At 40.7% G+C, this 19799-nt stretch overlaps 1 protein-coding gene across 3 annotated transcripts in view; it reads right to left on the reverse strand.

Moving 5' to 3' along the window:
- The window catches only part of elovl7a (ELOVL fatty acid elongase 7a), a 44067-nt gene that overhangs the window by 15665 nt on the left and 8603 nt on the right, over positions 1 to 19799 (reverse strand). Inside the window, exons 2-5 of one of the 3 annotated variants that reach the window (XM_072252576.1) lie at positions 8929 to 9025; positions 5883 to 5977; positions 5056 to 5162; positions 3958 to 4038 (exon numbers count right to left, since the gene is read on the reverse strand). In XM_072252576.1, coding sequence (XP_072108677.1) covers positions 3958 to 4038; positions 5056 to 5162; positions 5883 to 5946 — 252 coding nt within the window. In that variant the 5' untranslated portion in view covers positions 5947 to 5977; positions 8929 to 9025. Of the gene's footprint in view, positions 1 to 3957; positions 4039 to 5055; positions 5247 to 5882; positions 5978 to 8928; positions 9026 to 19799 lie in introns of all 3 variants that reach the window. The other 2 variants (XM_072252574.1, XM_072252575.1) reach the window with 2 other exon arrangements.

Raw genomic sequence — 19799 nt, forward strand, 5'->3', positions numbered from 1 at the left:
TCCTAAACCATAACCTTAACAATTGACTCCAACATCTTCCCAACCACTGAAGTCAGACTAACTGGCCTATAGTTTCCTTTCTTCTGCCTCTCCCTTCTTGAAAGGTGGAGCAACATTTGCAATTTTCAATTCCTCCAGATCACCAGAATCAACTGATTCTTGAAATATCATTACCAATGCTTCTACAAGGTGACTTGTCTACTTTCAGAGCCCATTCCCCAAGCACATTCTCTCCCTAGCAATAGCAATTGCTCTCGAATCTCCAGCATACTGCTGATATCTTCCTCAGTGAAGACTGATACAAATTACTTATTCGGTTCATGTGCCATTTCATTGCCCCCCATTGCTACTCCTCCAGTACAAGGTCCAACTCTTGCCTCCTTTTCTTTATAAAAAAAAAAAAAAAAAAAATGTATCTGAAGAAACTTTTGGTATCCTCCCTCTTTATTATTGGCTAGCTTACATTTGTATTCCATATTTACCACCTTAATGACTTCATTTCCCTTCTGTTGGTTTTTAAAAGCTTCCCAATCCTTTAACTTCCCACTAATTTTTGCTCTATTATATGCCCTCTTTGGCTTTTATGTTGGCTTTGACTTCTCTTGACAGCCAAAGTTGCGCTATCCTGCCTTTAGAATACCTTTTCTTTGGGATGTATATATCCTGCATCTTCCAAATTGCTCAAAGAAATTCCAGCCATTGCTGCTCTGCTGACATCCATACTATTGCTCCTTTTCAGTTAATTTTGGCTAGCTCCCCCCCTCTCATGCCTCCATTTCCTTTCACTGCATTGTAATATTGATACATCTGACTTCAGTTTCTTCTTCTCAAACTGCAGGGGGAGTTTGATCATATTATGATCACTTCCCCCAGGAGTTCCTCTACCTTAATCTCTCTAACCAATTCCACTTCATTGCACAACACCCAATTCACAATGGCTGATCCCCTAGTGGCCTCAACCATGAACTGCTCCGAAAAGCCATCTCATAGGTACTCTTGAAATTTCCCCTCCCAGAATCCAGCACCAACCTGATTTTCCCCAACCTACCTGCATATTGAAATCCTCCACAACTATAGTAACATTGCCCTTTTAGAATGTATTTTCTGTCTCCTGGGTCTGTACACAACTCCCATCAGGGAGTTTTTAAACCCTTGCAGTTCCTTAGCTCTATCCACAATGATTCCACGCCTTCTGACTCTATGTCACCCCTTCCTAATGATTTGATTTCATTTTTTTTAATTAAAAACCAGAGCAATGCCGCTCCCTCTGCCCATTATTTCGATACAATGTGTATCCTCAGACATTAAGCTCCCAGCTATAATCTTCTTTCAGCCATGATTCAGTGATGCCAACATCATACCTCCCAATCTGTAAATGCTGCAAGTCATCTATCTTATTCTGTATACAGCATACATTCAAATACAACACCCTCAGTCCTGTACAGTATTCACCATTTTCAATCTTGTCCTCCTTTTATATTGCAACTCATCCTGTTGACTGCAACATCGCCCATCAGCCTCTCCTTGCTTGGAGTCTCACTACACCAGATTTCTTGGTGTTCACCTGGCGGAGAATCTCACCTGGTCCCTCAACACCAGCTCCATAGCAAAGAAAGCCCAGCAGCGTCTCTACTTTCTGCGAAGGCTGAGAAAAAGTCCATCTCCCACCCATCCTCACCACATTCTACAGAGGTTGTACTGAGAGCATCCTGAGCAGCTGCAACACTGCCTGGTTCAGAAATTGCACCATCTCAGATTGCAAGACCCTGCAGCAGACGGTGAGGTCAGCTGAGAAGATCATCGGGGTCTCTCTTCCCGCTATTACAGACATCTACACCACACGCTGCATCCGCAAAGCAAACAGCATTATGAAGTACCCCACGCACCCCTCATACAAACTCTTCTCCCTCCTGCCATCTGGCAAAAGGCACCGAAGTATTCGGGCTCCTACGACCAGACAATGTAACAGTTTCTTCCCCCAGGTCATCAGACTCCTCAATACCCAGAGCCTGGACTGATACCACCTACTGTCCTCTACTGTGCATATTGTCTTGTTTATTATTTATTGTAATGCCTGCACTGTTTTGTGCACTTTATGCAGTCCTGGGTAGGTCTGTAGTCTAGTGTAGTTTTGAGTTGTTTTATGTAGTTCAGTGTAGCACCATGGTCCTGAAAAACGTTGTCTCAATTTTACTGTGTACTGTACCAGCAGTTATAGTCAAAATGACAATAAAAAGTGACTTGACTACAGATTGCCTCTGCTTGTAAACCAGAGGCAACTCTGTTACCCCATCCTCAGCTCCACCACTCCAGATCCCACCCCACCAAATTAGATTAAACCCTCCCGAAAAATTCTAGCCAACTGCCCACAAGGATATTGGTTCCCCTTGGGTTCAGGTGCAACCTGTCCCTTTTGTACTGTCATACCTTCCCCAGAAGAGATCCTAATGATCCACAAATCACTGGCCCCTGCAGCAGTTCCTCAGCCATGCATTCACCTGCCAAATCATCCTATTCATTGGCATGTGGCACAGGCAGCAATCCAGAGATTACTACACTGGAGATTCTGATTTTCAGCTTTCTACCTAGCTCCCTAAAATCTATCAGTACCTTTTGTATCAATTCTGAAAACACACCTTCAGTTTTAGATATCTACCCATTCATGATTTTGTATGTGTCAGGAGCTTCCTCAAACAAACAGACACAGTCTACCCCATCTGAAACTCTCACCCGAACCCAAATGCTCCAACACTGGTGAATCTCCTCCATCTTCTTTAATGAAAAGACGCATTTCATATAGGGTGGTGATCAAAAATGTACACTGTATTCCACTGGTGTAAACAATGTTCTATAAACTTGTCCTTGCTCTTATATTCTATGCCCCAACTAATGAAGACATGTATCCTGCAAATCTTAGTCACTTGTTTTGCTGCCTTCAGTGTCCTTAAACTTGTACACCAAGGACCTTCTGTTCCTAGTATTAGGCACGTCCTACTATTGTTTGTACACACACACCAAGCTCCATCTGTATTACTTTGTCACTGTACCAACCGAACGATAGCATCGTATAGACCAAGGCAATCCTCATTGCTCACACCTCAAATATTTTGTGTCATCTGCAAATGAATTCCCATATTCATGTCAAAAGTTTTCATAAATGACATGAATGAGGAAGAAGGGTAGATTAATAAGTTTGTAATTGACATGGTGTTGCTGTAGATAGTGTACATTATCAGAGGTTACAAAAGACTATAAATAGGATGCAGATATTGGGGGGGGGGGCGCGGAATGGAGTGAGCGCCATCTGGAAAAATACACTTTGGAAGACCAAACGAGAAGGTGGAGAACAAGGTTAATGGCAGGTTTCATAGCTGTGTTGAGGAAAAGAGATTTGAGTCCAAGTCCATAGATAGTTGCCACACAAGTTGATAAGGTAGTTAAAGTGTAGTGTGTTCAGTTCTGGTCTATACAGGAAAGATGCTTTACAGAGGATGTAAAGGAGAATGCTGCCTGCATTTGAGAACCTTTTTTTTTTAAATATAAAAGGAAAGGATGAGCAAACCAGGGCTTTTCTCTTTGGAGTGAAGGAGGATGGAGCGGAGGAGGATGAGAAGTAACTTGAAGGTGGTGTATACAACGAGAGACATAGATTGAGTGGACAGTCAACACCTTTTTCCCCCCCCATCACAGCACTGGCCAATACCAGAGGACATCCATTTAGATTTAAATTTATCATGGAGTAGGCTTAAATATTGTGTTCATTAATGTATATGTATAAACAGTGAAGATCCCAGCACTGATCCATATCACACTCAGATTGAGCAATTCTGGTTCAATACCCAGGTTAATTTTCTAGTACCTGGAAAAGGGGAACCCCACCCCTAACATTAAGCAGATCTACAACACACTGTTCAGTTTAACTTCAGATCAAGAAAGGGCAGTTGAATATTGACATACCCTGAGGGCTTGTGGTGATCTGGAATAATCCACAATGTCACAACGAAAGGTGTATCCCGTGGCCCAGCCAGACATAAGAAACTGTTCATTAGAAAAACAACCAATTACCATACTTTTTTTTTTAAAAAAAAGTGGTGTTAGTTTCATGTCTATATCTAGTTTGACACCAAGAATTCTTGTGAGGGGAATGCTTTTAACCCATGCATAACAAGAGAATTTTGGTTTGTGCTCTTCAAGACCAACAAGTATCCACATACCAGGCACAGAATCAAATAAAACACAAAGCTACTTAAAAATACGTGGATGCTAGCACCTGAATCCAAATTAATGCACAACATTGATGAAGGAGCTTCAGTGTCACTGTTTAAAAGCTTACAGTATCAAAATCATCTGGATCATACACCTGCTCTGTAAATGCCTTTAGCTTTTCACATGAAGACCTTTATTAGAATCACCATATCTTTGATAAAGGGTCTTTCATCTGAAATACTGTCACTTTCTCCCCCACAGATTGTACCTGCACAACGTACTGTTTCAAGCATTCTCTGTATTAAAATACTTCATGTTGCTTCATTTGACATAATGGCCCAGATATCACTGTTGTCATCCATATTTAACACTCAGGCATTTCAAAGTGACTGAACTTGTTGAAATATTCTTGTACAGAAAGTGATGACCTATTTGATGTTCTGCAAAGTGTAAATGGCTGACATTGATTAAATGATTTGTACATGAGTTTAGGAGACCAAACTGTGCAACTAAAAGGGGGGGAAAATGTTGGTCTATTAAATTCCAGAATAATGGCAAGGCCAATATCTAATCAATATGATCATATTAACGGTGAGCAGAATCAAAGGACACAAGAAGCCTAAACCTGCACCTTTCATACTTGATGGCAATGCAATTGTGTCCTGTATACACAGAATCTAGAATTTGAATTAGTTAATAGAAACACTTGAGAGCTTTCTGGGAACAAAGGACAATCTACTGGATAAACAAGTACATTTACATCTTATAGAAAGGAATTCCAAAGTTAAAAATACAACTGTCAAATTAGCAAGTGTCTTTTCAAAGTAAATTACAGTCAAAAATACTTACTTCATAACACATATACTTTGAAAAGATCACCATGGAAAAATTGTATACAATCATTACTTGCTTCAAGTTCAAAGGCTTTCTGTTCTCCATAAATTTTGGTCCAAACACTGTGACAAAGTAGATATAAGCACCAATGATTATTGTTTGTGGCAGGGGTGAAGACATCATTGGCCAGTCTTCAACTCTGGGATCTACAAAATAACATCAATTTAGTTCAGAAACAGTGAATTTAATATTGGTTTCTCATAATAGTTTGGAACTTTTATTGCTCCCAGATTGGTTGATTAATACTTCAATTTCTGAAGGCCTTGTGATCAATACATATAGGGGGAAACACAAACTTGCTGTCAGTACTGGTCTCACTTGTTTTGGAAAATTTGATGCAAAGAACAGCACCTCAATTGACAGCGTTCCCTATTTTCCAGTTATTAAATCAATGCAACAGGGAAAACTCATTCACATCTTACAATACTAGGATTATTTTGATCAAATTATTCCCTTTGGTGATTAATGGCTGACACCAAGATCAGCAAGTTGGTCCAATGTCAAATGGCCAACAATATCTTGTAAAGTAAGTTTCGTGAAATCTCCTGAGAAAATTGTGCAAGTTGTCCATGTACAAAGTAATACATAACCACTGGATTTGAAACAGTCTTGGGGAAACTACAGCAAATAATGGAAATACCTTAACTTTGCAAGACTACTTGATCACCTTTCAAAAATTTAAAGGATAAAGGATTTTCATGGACACAATGTCTAAAAGTAATGCAAGATCTGAAACAATAACATACTCAGTTTTACAGTATTTCTTAAATCAACTAAGTCACCTGCATCTTTGATCCATTCATCGTATAAAAGTATCGCTCTGGATGTTAATTCGTGGAAAGACATTTTCAGCAACACTCAAAATTCTTCTTCAGTCCTGCACATAATATATGAGTTTTGAGCATATTTATACACATTTGAGCAAGAATGAGGCAAGAGAAAGAACTAAACAGTAAACACTAGAGCCCCACAGAATGCAGTAAAACACTAATAATCCAGCACTTGGACATTATTCCAATTTAATACCACAAAATATTTTGAATAATTTTTTTTTAAATTAAGAAACTAGAGTCAAAATCCCTTTTGGCCCTTCAGTTCAGCTTGCTCATGCTAACCAAGTTGCCCAACTAAGTCAGTCTTATGTGCCTGCATTTGCTTGTATCCCTCCAAAGCTTCTGTACCCATAAACCTACCCAGATGTCTTTTCGACATTGTCATTGAACTTGCTACTATAGCTTCCTCTGGCAGCTCATTCCACACGAAGAATACCAATTAAATCAAAGCTTTAACTGCCTCAGCCAGGATTATGCCAATTTCTTACTTCTGACTCCCTAAAAAATTAGTTTGAAGATATATTTAACTTACTAGAAAGGAGGCATTACAATGTTAAAAATAAGCAATGTATCAGGTTGATTGCTACCTCTTGGAAAAAATAAGTCAGATGTGTCACATAGGACACCTCCCCAAAACTATGCCAATCTTGATTAATCACTGCCCTTCCAAATGCAGTTACTGCCCCTTTGGATCATAAACACAAGAAAGTCTGCAGATGCTGGAAATCCAAAGCAACACACACAAAATGCTGGAGGAACTCTGCTGCCTGACCTGCTGAGTTCCTTCAATATTTTGTGTGTGTTATTGCCCCTTTGGAACATTTTTATCTAATGACTTAAATGCTACTGACATTAAGACTCACGGGCTAGTAATTAAGTGATTCATCACATTATGTACCATGTTTGCAGTCCTCTAGCCATTTGACACCTTACATGTTGGTAACAAAGAAAGTAAAACAAAACTGTCAAAGCTCAATCTTTTTCTTTCCCTCCTGCAGTGAACGGATATATTCATCCAACATGGTCTGCAAAGATACCTAATATCTCTTATTAAATGAGAACAGATTCCTCAGAAGAATTTCACCAAATTCATATTCCATTGGAATCCAGCAGTGAAGAAAATTGATAAATTTGCTGGCTGCAGTCCATTGCAATTTGCATGTCTTGACCTCGTTAGCTTTTATGGAAGTAAATGTTGGCAGTTTGCTATGGACAAGTTGACATTTCCATCCCAACTAGACTTGGCTCAGTGTCTAAAGGTTCAGAACTGTGGAATTGATATTGAGGAAGATACTGGGGTCTGATGAAGTAAGAAATGGATATTGACTAAATGGTCACTAATGGACTAATATCAAATTGCCCATATTAAAGAAACCATACTACACAGTTCAGCTACTTGAGTGAAGGTTAAAAGAAAATTTAAAACAGGGCAATAGATCAACACTAATATTCAATTTCATGCATAATTCATTTAAAAGTGAACTAAAATTGACAAATTCTGTAGATGGTGTCAATAAGATTAATAACAATTGCAATTATAAGGATGGAAGAAACAACTCGTGGGGAAGGAAGTATGAGCATAAAATTAACAAAAAGTTCAGCAATTTAGGTGACCTCACCATAATTACATTAGGAAGGATGCAGAAAAGTCTCAGAAGACTTGTCTGGATTGGAAGCTTGAGTTATCAGCTGAGAGTCAGTAGGCTAGGACAGTTACTGCCGCTGCAAAGAAAATGTTCCTTTTTGTTGCCATTTTGATTGGGGCAGCCTGCACATAATGAAAGAGCGCTAGATTGAACTGAGTTCAACTGAACTGCATATGCCTGGACTACTTCAATTTTGGGTTTCCTATTTCATTTCTCATTCTTCTTGGTCATTAGCATTTTTTTTGCATGTGGAGAGGAGGTTTGATGATTTTCTTTGAACAGGTTCCATGCCTTTTCTTTGTTTCACGGTCTGTGGAAGACAAATCTCAGGGTTGTACACTGCATGCATACTTTCAATGTTTAGATGTGACGTAGAGGTATAAAAAGATAGATAACGAGACTGTTGCCCACGGTAAGAGTGACTAAACTAGGAGTCAAAATTTTAAAGACAGGAAGGAAGTTTAAAGGAGATCCAAAGGGTAAAATTTTCACACAGGTTATCTGCAAAGGTCTGTCAGAGGTGGTGGTGTAATAACACTACATCTTGGACAGGAAATTGAATGAGCAAGGTATCAGAATAAATGCTGGAAAATAAGATGAGTATTAACATAGACACAGTGGGCCAAAGGGCCTGTTTCTATATTATACAAATATGACAATTCACAGCTTGACATGCTGCCAATATTTATTAGAGATGCAGATTAACAACACATTTCCGTATTCTCCTTGGTGCAGCATTGTAAAGTGTGTCTCTAGTCAATGATTGACTTAAGGATTAGATAGCCTCTCTATTAAGAAATTGGAAATTTATTCTGTAATATGCCATGATAGGATTTGAACTCAAATTCCCACCTTTTTATTACATTTCTGCATCTCCAGTCTGTTAATTATTATCCCTTTGCATGTCAGAAGTTGGCATAATCCAGGGTTGAAAGGTCAAATCAGATTATTTCAGCAGTATTTATGACATTATTACAAGACTGATAATATTTAATGCACAGAAACTGCAAGACAACATGGACCACAGATCAGAGGGAATTGTTTAAAAGGTTTTGGAAAAAAAAAAGTATTTTAAACAAATGCGAAGGTTCTTCCGAGAACTTAACAATTCCATTTGAACACAAATCCCTCCAAATCTTCACAAATACTAACATGGCATGTATGCCTGATATACTTAAAACAAGTCTTTCAGCATTCTGAAGTACTGAAGTTTTAAATGAATAATATGGAATGTGAAGGATTTATCTACCCTTTCCCCACACTAAATACAATTGTTTTGCATGAGGACTACATACAGGCTATGATAAGCATCTAACCAATACAATGTGTAAAAAAAACAATTCCACCACCTCCTCTTTCCGCACTACAAATTGATGACGATCAAGGCGTCTTGTGGCAAAAGGACACAGTTGTTTCTTAAAACCAAGTCTATTCCAGAATCAAAGCCTGAAAACAAACAAAAGTTAGAAATGAAACCCTTATCAGGCTGCAATGGAATGCATTAGAAATATTGAAAACTTGCAGCACAATACAGGCCCTTCGGCCCACAAAGCTGTGCCGAACATGTCCCTACCTTAAAACTACCTAGGCTTTATCCATAGCCCTCTATTTTTCTAAGCGCCATGTACCTATCCAGGAGTCTCTTAAAAGACCTTATCGTTTCTACCTCCACCAATGCCAGCAGCCCATTCCACACACTCACCACTCTCTGCATGAAACACTTACCCCTGACATCTCCTCTATACAGGTGTCCCCCGCTTTTCGAACGTTCGCTTTACGAAACCTCACTGTTACGAAAGACCTACAATAGTTACCTGTTTTCACTAACAGAAGGTGTTTTCACTGTTACAAAAAAAGGCAGCGCACGTCCCAAGCAGCTGCTCTCCCCCGGATTCGGAACTGCATTCTAGCCAGCATTGCTTAAACACGTGCTTGTGAGCAGCCGTTAGCAAGATGAGTTCTAAGGTATCGGAAGAGCCTAAAAGAGCTCGTAAGGGTGTTACACTTAGCGTAAAACTAGACATAATTAAGCGTTTCAATTGTGGTGAATGAAGTAAGGACAAAGTGAGTTTGGCTTGTGGAAGTTAATGAAGATGATGTTGAAGAGGTTCTGGCATCCCATGACCAAGAACTGATAGATGAAGAACTGATGCAATTGGAAGAGGAAAGGATAACAATCGAAACCGAATGCAGAAAGTGAAGCAACTGCGTGAGATTTTCGCTGCAATGATAAAGTATGACTTTAATTTTGAAAGGGTACGCAGGCTTAGGGCATATTTGCAGGATGGCTTGAGTGCTTACAAAGAACTGTATGATAGAAAAATGCCCGAGGCTAAGCAGTCAAGCATACTGTCATGTTCAAGCCTTCCACATCAGCCACAGTAGACAATGAACCTCAACCTTCAACATCGAGGCAGGCAGACATAGAAGAAAATAACCTGCCTGCCCTGATCGATGATGAGATGACACCCCAGTGTCCCACCACCCCAACCCCCGGGCCACGGACAGACACCGATTCGTGGAGAATGCAGCGGTAGCCGGGAGGCACACAGCACATCTTTAAGAAAAAAGTCGAAATAAACAAGCTAATTAATTAGGTGCCACCCGGCACGTAAATGTCGGCCCAGATTGGAGGCGACGCAATCGGCAATCGCTTCTGATCTGGGCCAACACTTATGTGCCGGGCGGCACCTAATTAATTAGCTTATTTATTTCGGCTTTTTTCTTAAAGATGTGCTGGGTGAGTACCGGCTACCACTGTACCCCTGCATGCTCCGCGAATCGGTATCGGTCGGCGGCCCAGAAGGTGGGGGCCACTGCACCACCCCAACCTCCGACGACTCAGCCTAACACACCAGTGTGCTCGGCGCTGTCTTCCCAATTCCCCTAAGTGATACTACACTGTACATACATTATTTCTACTTTATATAGGCTGTGTACTTTTATGTGTTATTTGGTATGATTTGGCAGCTTCATAGCTTAAAGGTTACTGGAGAGAGTGTTTTTTCCGAGAGTGCTTGCGTAAGATTTTCTGCCAACAGCGCTTGTGTGAGATTTTCGCTACGGTGGACAGTGCGACAATGATTGTAGAAAAGTATTTCTACTTTACATAGGCTGTGTATTTATTATATCATTCCTGCTTTTACTATATGTTACTGTTATTTTAGATTTTATGTGTTATTTGGCATGACTTGGTAGGTTTTTTTTTGGATCTGCGACGCTGTTATGTAACCGGCAACAATGAATATCAACCAAGTCAGGTTATATAAAAACAACCAAACATTTATTAGACACGGATAAACATCACAAAACAAACAAAAACCTTCACCGGAAGTTAACCGCTATGCGGCCATTCAATGAATCGTCACTTGGTACTGATTCTTAAAGCGATAAATTTGAAAACAGTTCTTAAAGCGGTAAAGTCAAACACAGTTCTTAAAATAGTAAATTCAAAATTCCAACAGATTTATACATTCAATTGGGAGAGACTTCTCTGGAGAAGGATTTCTTCAAAGACACGACTTTCCTGTTGGTTCTGTCCAAAGGATTCATGATGAAGGAAATTTACAACTGATCTAGAGAGCACCTTGCATGAACTTCCTTCCCTTTTGGCAAGAGTTATCTTCAATGCAGGTCGCTACTTCTTCAACGAAGACTCAATAAGGTCGATCCTTTACTAAACTGCTGAACATTCCCGACTTCTCTTAATCCTTCATATCCTCTACTTCGATGAAGTCTTCACTCTCCAAAGTTACTGAAAAGATACACTAACAAACCTGGCAGTGATTGTTAAACTGCTGGCTCAGACTTCTGTATCTTACATTAGAACATAAAACTCCATTTAAAATCAAAACTGCGTCATACTGCAAATAAGCAGTGGAGCGGAGTACCTCATTAACGTTCTAACTGGAAAACTAACTGCGTCAGAGGTCTTCCCTTTTATACCATGGTGAACAGGTCATCGCGTGACCTCACATTGGCGGGAAAATTACATCAGGTGACCTCCAAAAGACCATTACATCATTCTCACAAGAAAGTCACAAGATCTACTTGAGGTATGTAACAACGCTCACAAATTTTTCCCATATAAATAAATGGTAATTGCTTCTTCACTTTACGACATTCTGGCTTATGAACCATTTCATAGGAACACTCTACCTTCGGATGGCGGGGGAAACCTGTACCTACTTCCAAGTACCTTAAAACTGTGCCCTCTCATGTTAGCCATCCCAATCCTGGGGACAAGCCTCTGACTATCCACATGATCAATGCCTCCCATCATCTTGTACACCTCTATCAGGTCACCTCTCATCCTCCGTCACTCCAAGGAGAAAAGGCCAAGCTCACTAAACCTATTCTCATAAGGCATGCTCCCCAGTCCAGGCAACATCCTTGTAATTCTCCTCTGCACCCTTTCTATGGTTTCCACATCCTTCCTGTAGTGAGGCGACCAGAATTGAGCACAGTACTCCAAGTGGGGTCTGACCAGTGTCCTATATAGCTGCAACATTACCTCTCGGCTCTTAAACTCAGTCCCACGATTGAAGAACGCCAATGCACCGTATGCCTTCTTAACCACAGAATCAACCTGCGCAGCAGTTTTGAGTGTCCTATGGACTCGGACCCCAAGATCCCTCTGATCTTCCACACAGCCAAGAGTCTTACCATTAACACTACATTCTGCCATCATAGTTGACCTACCAAAATGAACAGCCTCTCACTTATCTGGGTTGAACTCCATCTGCCAATGCTCAGCCCAGTTTTGCATCCTATCAATGTCCCACTGTAGCCTTTAACAGCCCTCCACACTATCCACAACACCTCCAACCTTTGTGTCATCAGCAAACTTACTAACCCATCCCTCCATTTCCTCATCCAGGTCATTTATATTAAAAAAATCACGAAGAGTAGGGGTCCCAGAACAGATCCCTGAGGCACACCACTGGTCACCGGCCTCCATACAGAATATGACCCATCTACAACCACTTTTTGCCTTTGTAGGCAAGCCAATTTTGGATCCACAAAGCAATGTCCCCTTGGATCCCATGCCTCCTTACTTTCTCAATAAGCTTTGCATGGGGTACCTTATCGAATGCCTTGCTAAAATCCATATACACTACATTTACGGCTCTACCTTCATCAACGTGTTCAGTCAAATCCTCAAAAAACTCAATCAGGCTCGATAGCACGACCTGCCTTTGACAAAGCCATGCTGACTATTCCTAATCATATTTTGCCTCTCCAAATGTTCATAAATCCTGCCTCTCAGAATCTTCTCCAACTCATCAACCACTGAAGTAAGACTCTCCGGCCTATAATTTCCTGGGCTATCCCTACTCCCTTTCTTGAATAACGGAACAACATTCACAAATCCTCTGGAACCTCTCCCGTCCTCATTGATGATGTAAAGATCATTGCCAGAGGCTCAGCCATCTCCTCCCTCACTTCCCGCAGTAGCCTGGGGTACATCTCATCAGGTCCCGGTGACTTATCCAACTTGATGCTTTCCAAAAGCTTCAGCACATCCTCTTAACATCTACATGCTCAAGCTTTTCAGTCCACTGTAAGTCATCCCTACAATTGCCAAGATCCTTTTCCACAGTGAATACTGAAGTATTCATTAAGTACCTCCGCAATTTCCTCTGGTTCCATACACACTTTTCCTCTGTCACACTGGATTGGTCCTATTCTCTCACATTTTAGCCTCTTGCTCTTCACATACTCATAGAATGCTTGGGGTTTTCCTTAATCCTGTCCACCAATGCCTTCTCATGGCCCCTTCTGGCTCTCCTAATTTCATTCTTAAACTCCTTCCTGCTAGCCTTACAATCTTTTAGATTCCTATCATTACCTAGTTTTTTTTTTGTGTTTTTTTTTTTTAAATAAACCTTTCGTAATCTTTTGTTTCATGAAAGAAACAAAATACAGGAAACATGCTGAGCTTTCCATAAAGGTACCCGTCACATCAGGGTTTTCTCATCTGTCTGAAACACTTTGCTACTTTAACCTAGACCTGATCTCTTCTTGATGACCATCTTACACCTCTGCTTGAGGAGCTTTCTGCACACATTCAATGAATGGAACATTCAACTTCATTCATCCATCTATTAATGTACTCTAAAGAATTATTTTGCCAAAACAAGATCACTGTCCTTGTGTAGTACCTACAACTAAACAATGTTCACAGTGAATTTCTGTAAAATAAACCACTGTACATTAATGTCAGGATTTGTGACTACTCCCATGAAGGGTGAATGGTTCATTCAACCTTTTGCACTTGTGTACCAGTTTTGAGGAAAGTCTGCATCTGGACAATGAAATCTTCACTCTTCCATCTGAATGACCATTCAAAAAATATTCCTTTTTTTTCCTCCCAACCACCTTGGAAGTAGACAATTTCCTATTTTCTAATATTCATTGTCATGCATCAGGTTTTAGCCTGGCGAGTGCAGGAAAAGCAATTAACAAAAAGAGAGAAAAGAAACTCAGTAATAGAATATGGTCTAAACTAAGGACTGGACATCTGTCAGAAAACAAGTATTGCATACGACATTCTATTCTTCCCAGTCTGTCTTGCATGGAGAGATGGAATGTGCTGAGCTAGGCATGGGAATATTTTCTTCCACCATGTCAATCATCGATTTAAGGAATTCATCTGCAATGACACCATCTAAATAGTAATTAAATTGTAATAGCATCAGGTAGCTTACAAAAGCTCATTCCTCAGAAGTACATCCAGAAGTAGATTTTTTTTGATTAAAATATGGTATTGTGTTTTAGTTCTGCAACATACAGAAAAAATATTCAGAAAGGTGAGAAACCAAAATAACTGAAATAATTAGCAAACAAGAGAAAAATCTGCAAATGCTGGAAATCCGAGCAACACACACAAAATGCTGGAGGAACTCAGCAGGCCAGGCAGCACCCGAGGTAAAAATAAACAGTCAACATGGTCGAATCCTGCCGAAGGGTTTTGGCCCAAAACATCAACTGTCCCCGTGGTTCCCCCCCGGGCCCCAAATAAATGCTACCTGGCCCACTGAGTTCCTCCAGCAATTGTGTGTGTGTAACTGAATTAATAGTTTCCAAAAAGTAGAACACAATAAATAGGTCAATGATGTTTACACTCCAGGCTATTATTTTATATTTTAAATTATACATTTCTGACCAAGCAACCTTATAATAGTAATTTCCTTCAGAATAAATAAAGTTTTATCTTATTAAATAATCAAATAAGGTTTTGTCCATAAAACTTTGAACTTGAAATATTTAACATGTGCTTAAGGAGCAAAACTGAATGGTGACCAAATGTCAAAAGAAACCAGATTATATAGATAACTAAAATACACCAAATATTGAATATCAGATTACCAAACTTGATTCATAATTCAAGACAAGTAAATACTAAGATAGATGATTCAAGGAAAGTAGTATAAAAGGTTCTAAGCATGCATTGTGCGCTTTAAAAAAAAATGCCACCAATGAGAAGCAGTTTGACTTTCTCTGAAAATCTAAATTCAGTAACAAAGGCAGGTCAATTTAATGAGGGATCTTTATCCTTCTTAAGGGACTGAAACCAGATTTCCTAAATGCAAGAATAGTGTTGAACCCAAATGGATGCAGATCATATTAGATTTCCTTTCAAACAAGATTTACCTAACAACTTAAAAGATAAAGGTGCATTAATTCTGTGCAAACCATTATAGGAAACCTGGGGCCAAAACACCTTCAAACAGAATAACAACATGACAACAGTGACATGAAAGTGTGAAAAAAAAAATCCCAAAGAGAAATTCTTGGGGAAAAAGGAAGAATAATTAAGTAAATCCTGTTCCTTTAGAAGGAAAACAAGGAAACAAATGACAGATTCAAAATGTTGTATCCGCTTTCACGGTAAAGGTCACAAACACCACCCCAACAACAACGAACAATCAAGAGCACAAGACAGAGCAGCAGCATTAGGCCATTCAGCCTATCGAGTCACTCCGCCATATCCCTTGATGCTCCAACCAATCAGGAATTGATCAACTTCCGCTTTGAATATAGCCATGGACTTGGCCTTCACCGCGGTATGTGGGAGAGCATTCCACAGATTCACTTATCTCTGGATATATCTATCTCTATATCTCTCTATCTCTACCTATATATAGGAGGAATTTTTTTATATAAATAAATTTTTAAAAATTCCTCCTTACTTCTATTCTAAAGGTTACTCCTCAATTTTGAGGCTTTACCCCCACCCGAGGAAACATCCTCTCTACATCCACCTTATCTAGTCCTTTCAACATTCAATAGGTTTCAAAGAGATCCCCATGCATTCTTCTCGATTCCAGTAGGTACAGGCCCAAAGGTACCAAACGCGCCTCATGTTAACCCCTTCATTCCTGAAATCATCCTTGCAAAATTCCTCTGGACTCTCTCCAATGAGAACACACTGTTTCTGAGATATGGGGCCCCAGAAGTGTTGACAATATTCTCAGTGCGGCCTTACTAGTATCTTATAAAGCCTCAGCATTATGTCACACAAAATGCTGGTGGAATGCAGCAGGCCAGGCAGCATCTAGGAAGTACAGTCAACGTTTCAGGCCAAGACCCTTCGTCAGGACTAACTGAAAGAAGAGATAGGAAGAGATTTGAAAGTGGGAGGGGAAGGGAGAGATCCACAATGATAGGAGAAGACAGGAGGGGGAGGGATGGAGCCAAGAGCTGGGTCTCGGCCCGAAACGTCAACTGTACTCCTTCCTAGATACTGCCTAGTCTGCTGCGTTCCACCAGTGTGGTAAACCATGTATATATGTTGTAACTCGGTTGCCTGTCTGGACACACCCCTGACTGCCCCTGTGGCTCCTGCTACAGAATCCTGTATAAAGGTGTTCGCCTTGCCCCTCCCCCTCAGTCCGGGGGCAGACACTCACTGTGGAGGTCGTATTGTACAGCGAATAAAAGCCTTTCAGTATTTTACCAAACCTCAGTCTTTTGGAGTAATTGAAGGTGCTTCAATCAGCATGGTGTGGGTGTTGCTTGGATTTCCAGCATCTGCAGATTCCTCGTGTCTCAGCATTATCTCCTCGTTTTTCTATTCCCCTTGAAATAAATGCCAACATTGCATTTGCCTTCTTTACCAGAGGCTCAACATGTAATTTAACCTTCTAGGAGTTTTGCACGAGGACTCCCAAGCCCCTCTGCATCTGATGTTTGAATCTTCTACCCATTTAGATAGTCTGCACTATTGTTTCTTTTACCAAAATGTTGTGTCATACATTTCCCAACACTATTTCATTTGCCACTTTTTTTGCCCATTCTTCCAATTTGTCCAAGTCCTGCTGCAATTACATTGTTTCAACACTACATGCCACTCCAACCATCTCGTATCATCTGCAAACTTTGTCACAGAGCCAATTCCACTATCTAAACCATTGGCAAACAATGTGGAAAAATAGCGGTCCCAATACTGCCTCCTGCTCATTAGCCATTCCTCTATCCATGCCAGTATCTTTCCTATAACACCATATTTTATCTTGTTAAGCAGGCTTATGTGAGGTACCTTATCAAAAACCTTCTGAAAATACAAGTAGATGACATCCACTGCCTCTGCTTTGTCCACCCTGCTTGTTACTTCCTCGAAGAACTCCACCAGATTTGCCAGGCAAGATTTCCCTTTACAGAAACCACGCTGACTTTGACTTATTTTATCATTAGTCTCCTCATCTGAAACCTTATCCTTAATAATAGACTCCAACACTTTCCCAACTACTGAGGTTAGACTAACTGGGCAACAATTTCCTTTCTTTTGCCTTCCTTCCTTAAGGGTGGAGTGACATTTGCAATCTTCTAGTTGTCTGGGACCATGCCAGAATAAAGTGATTCTTGAAAGATCATGACCAATCCATCTGTTCTCTTCAGCAAACTCTCCCAGGACTCTGGGACGTAGTTCATCTGGTCCAGTTGATTTATCCACCTCAAGACCTTTGAGTTTGCCTAGCACTTTTCTTTCGTAACAGCAATGGCACTCATTTCTGCTCCCTGACACTCACAACCTCTGCCATACCGTTGTCTTCCACAGTAAAGACTGAAGCAAAGTACTTAAGTTCATCTGCCATTTCTTTGTCCCCCATTACCACCTGAACAGCATAGTTTTCCAGTAATCTAATATCAATTCTTGCCTCCCTTTTACTCTTAATATAACTGAAAAATCTTTTGTTATCTGCTTTATATTACTGGCTTGTCTGCCCTCATATTTCATCTCTTCCCTTCTTATAGCTTTTGCAGTTGCCTCTTGTTGGATTTTCAAAGCTTCCCAATCATCCAACTTCCCACTCAGTTTTGCTAGCTTGTATGCCCCCTCTTTGGCTTTTATGCAGTCCTTAACTTCCCTTGTCAGCCACAGTTGTCTCGCTCTGCAATTTGAGAACTTCTGTGGGATACACCTATCCTGGACCTTGGAAACTGTTCCCAGAAATTCCAGCCATCTCTGCTCTTCTGTCATCCTCACCAGTATCCCACTCCAATCCACCTGGGCAAGCTCCTCTCTCATGCCTCTGTAATTCCCTTTATTCCTTTGCGATACTGATACATTTTCTTCTCACTCTTAAATTGCAGTGGGCCGGCTGGTGGCACAATGGCATCAGCGCTGGACTCCGGAGCAAAGGCTCCCGTGTTCGAATCCAAGTCAGGCCACCCCTGAGCACCCTTTCCATCCATGCCGGGTTGAGCGTCGAGCTAGCCACTCGGCCTCGTTAAAAAGGGTCGCGTCAGGAATGTTCATATCATGACCCGGTTAATCTGAAAGGAGACCAATCCTGACACCACGCGCCAGACAAGAATGGCTGACTGTCTGGTGCGACACACGAAAAAAAATATTTCAGTACAAATTCAATCATATTACGATCACGGCCTCAGGGTTCCTTTACATTCAGCTGACCAATAAAATTGGAATTATTACACAACACCCAATCTAAGATAAGCTTTCCCCTAGCAGGCTCAAGAACAAATTGCTCTAAAAAGCCACCTCGTAGGCATTCAACAAATTCCCTCTTGCAATCTGACACCAACCTGATTTTCCTAATCCTCTTGCATATTGAATTCCCCTATTACAACTCTGACATTACTCTTACTCCAAACGCTTTTCAATCTCACATGGGGGAAGAAAACTTTAAAGCCCCATCTTGAGAGGAAAAAGTATTAAGCAAATTAATGGGCCTTTAAGAGACTGCAGGTGCTGGAATCCAGAGTAACAAAAATAATGTACTGCTGGAGAAACTCAGTATCTGTGGAGGGAAATGGACAGCCGACGTTTAAGGTTAAAACCCCTCATTTGAACTCAAAGTACATGGGATTTTCATTCCTGATCTTAAACAGTTAAGATTAGAAATTAGAAATCCATGTACCAGTGAAGGCAAGAGTAGGATATGGCAGGTAAATGTGTGGCTGAAGAATTGCTGCAGGGGATAGTTTCAGATTGTGGATCATTCGGATCCCTGCTAGGGAAAGTATAAAGGGACAAGTTAGACCTGAATTCAGGGAAGCAACCACTTCCTTGCAGGCCAGTTTGTTATCAAGCTATTGGGGAGTGTTTAAACTGGGCTGGCAGGGGATGGGAACTAGAGTGATAGGTTAGAGAATAGAGCAGTTGATGTAAAGTGTAGAGACTTTAAGGAAGGATAGGCAGTGGACAAGGCATGTTTGTTGTGAGTTGGATGGGTTGAAATGTGTATTTTAATGTGAAAACTATCAGGAACAAAGGTGATGAACATGGAACTGCATCGTTGCGGCCATTACAGAGACTTGGCTGTCACAAGGACAGAATGGCTGCTGATGTTTGATGTTTCAAAAGGGACAGAGAGGGATGTAAGAGTTGGGGGAGGGCATTGCTAATCAGGGGTAGTATCACAGCTGCAGAAAGGGAATACATTGTGGCGAAATCATCTCTGCTGTCAAAAACAGGGAGGTATCAATATTGAATATTCTACAGACACCAGCCCCTCCCCCAGACATATTCAGGAGCAGATCAGGGCACAGAGGGCAGATTTTGGAAAAGTGCAAAAATAACAGGGTTGTAGTCGTGAGGGACTTCAACTTCCCCAAAGGATTGGTATCTCCATAGTGTAAAAAGTTTAAATGGGCAAAATTTGGTAGGTGTATCCAGAAAGAGTTCCTGACACAATATGTAGACAGGACAACCAGAGCAGAAGCCATACCAGATCTAGTACTCGGCAATGAG

This window comes from Mobula birostris, chromosome 3 (genome assembly GCF_030028105.1).
Source record: "Mobula birostris isolate sMobBir1 chromosome 3, sMobBir1.hap1, whole genome shotgun sequence".
NCBI lineage: Eukaryota > Metazoa > Chordata > Chondrichthyes > Myliobatiformes > Myliobatidae > Mobula > Mobula birostris.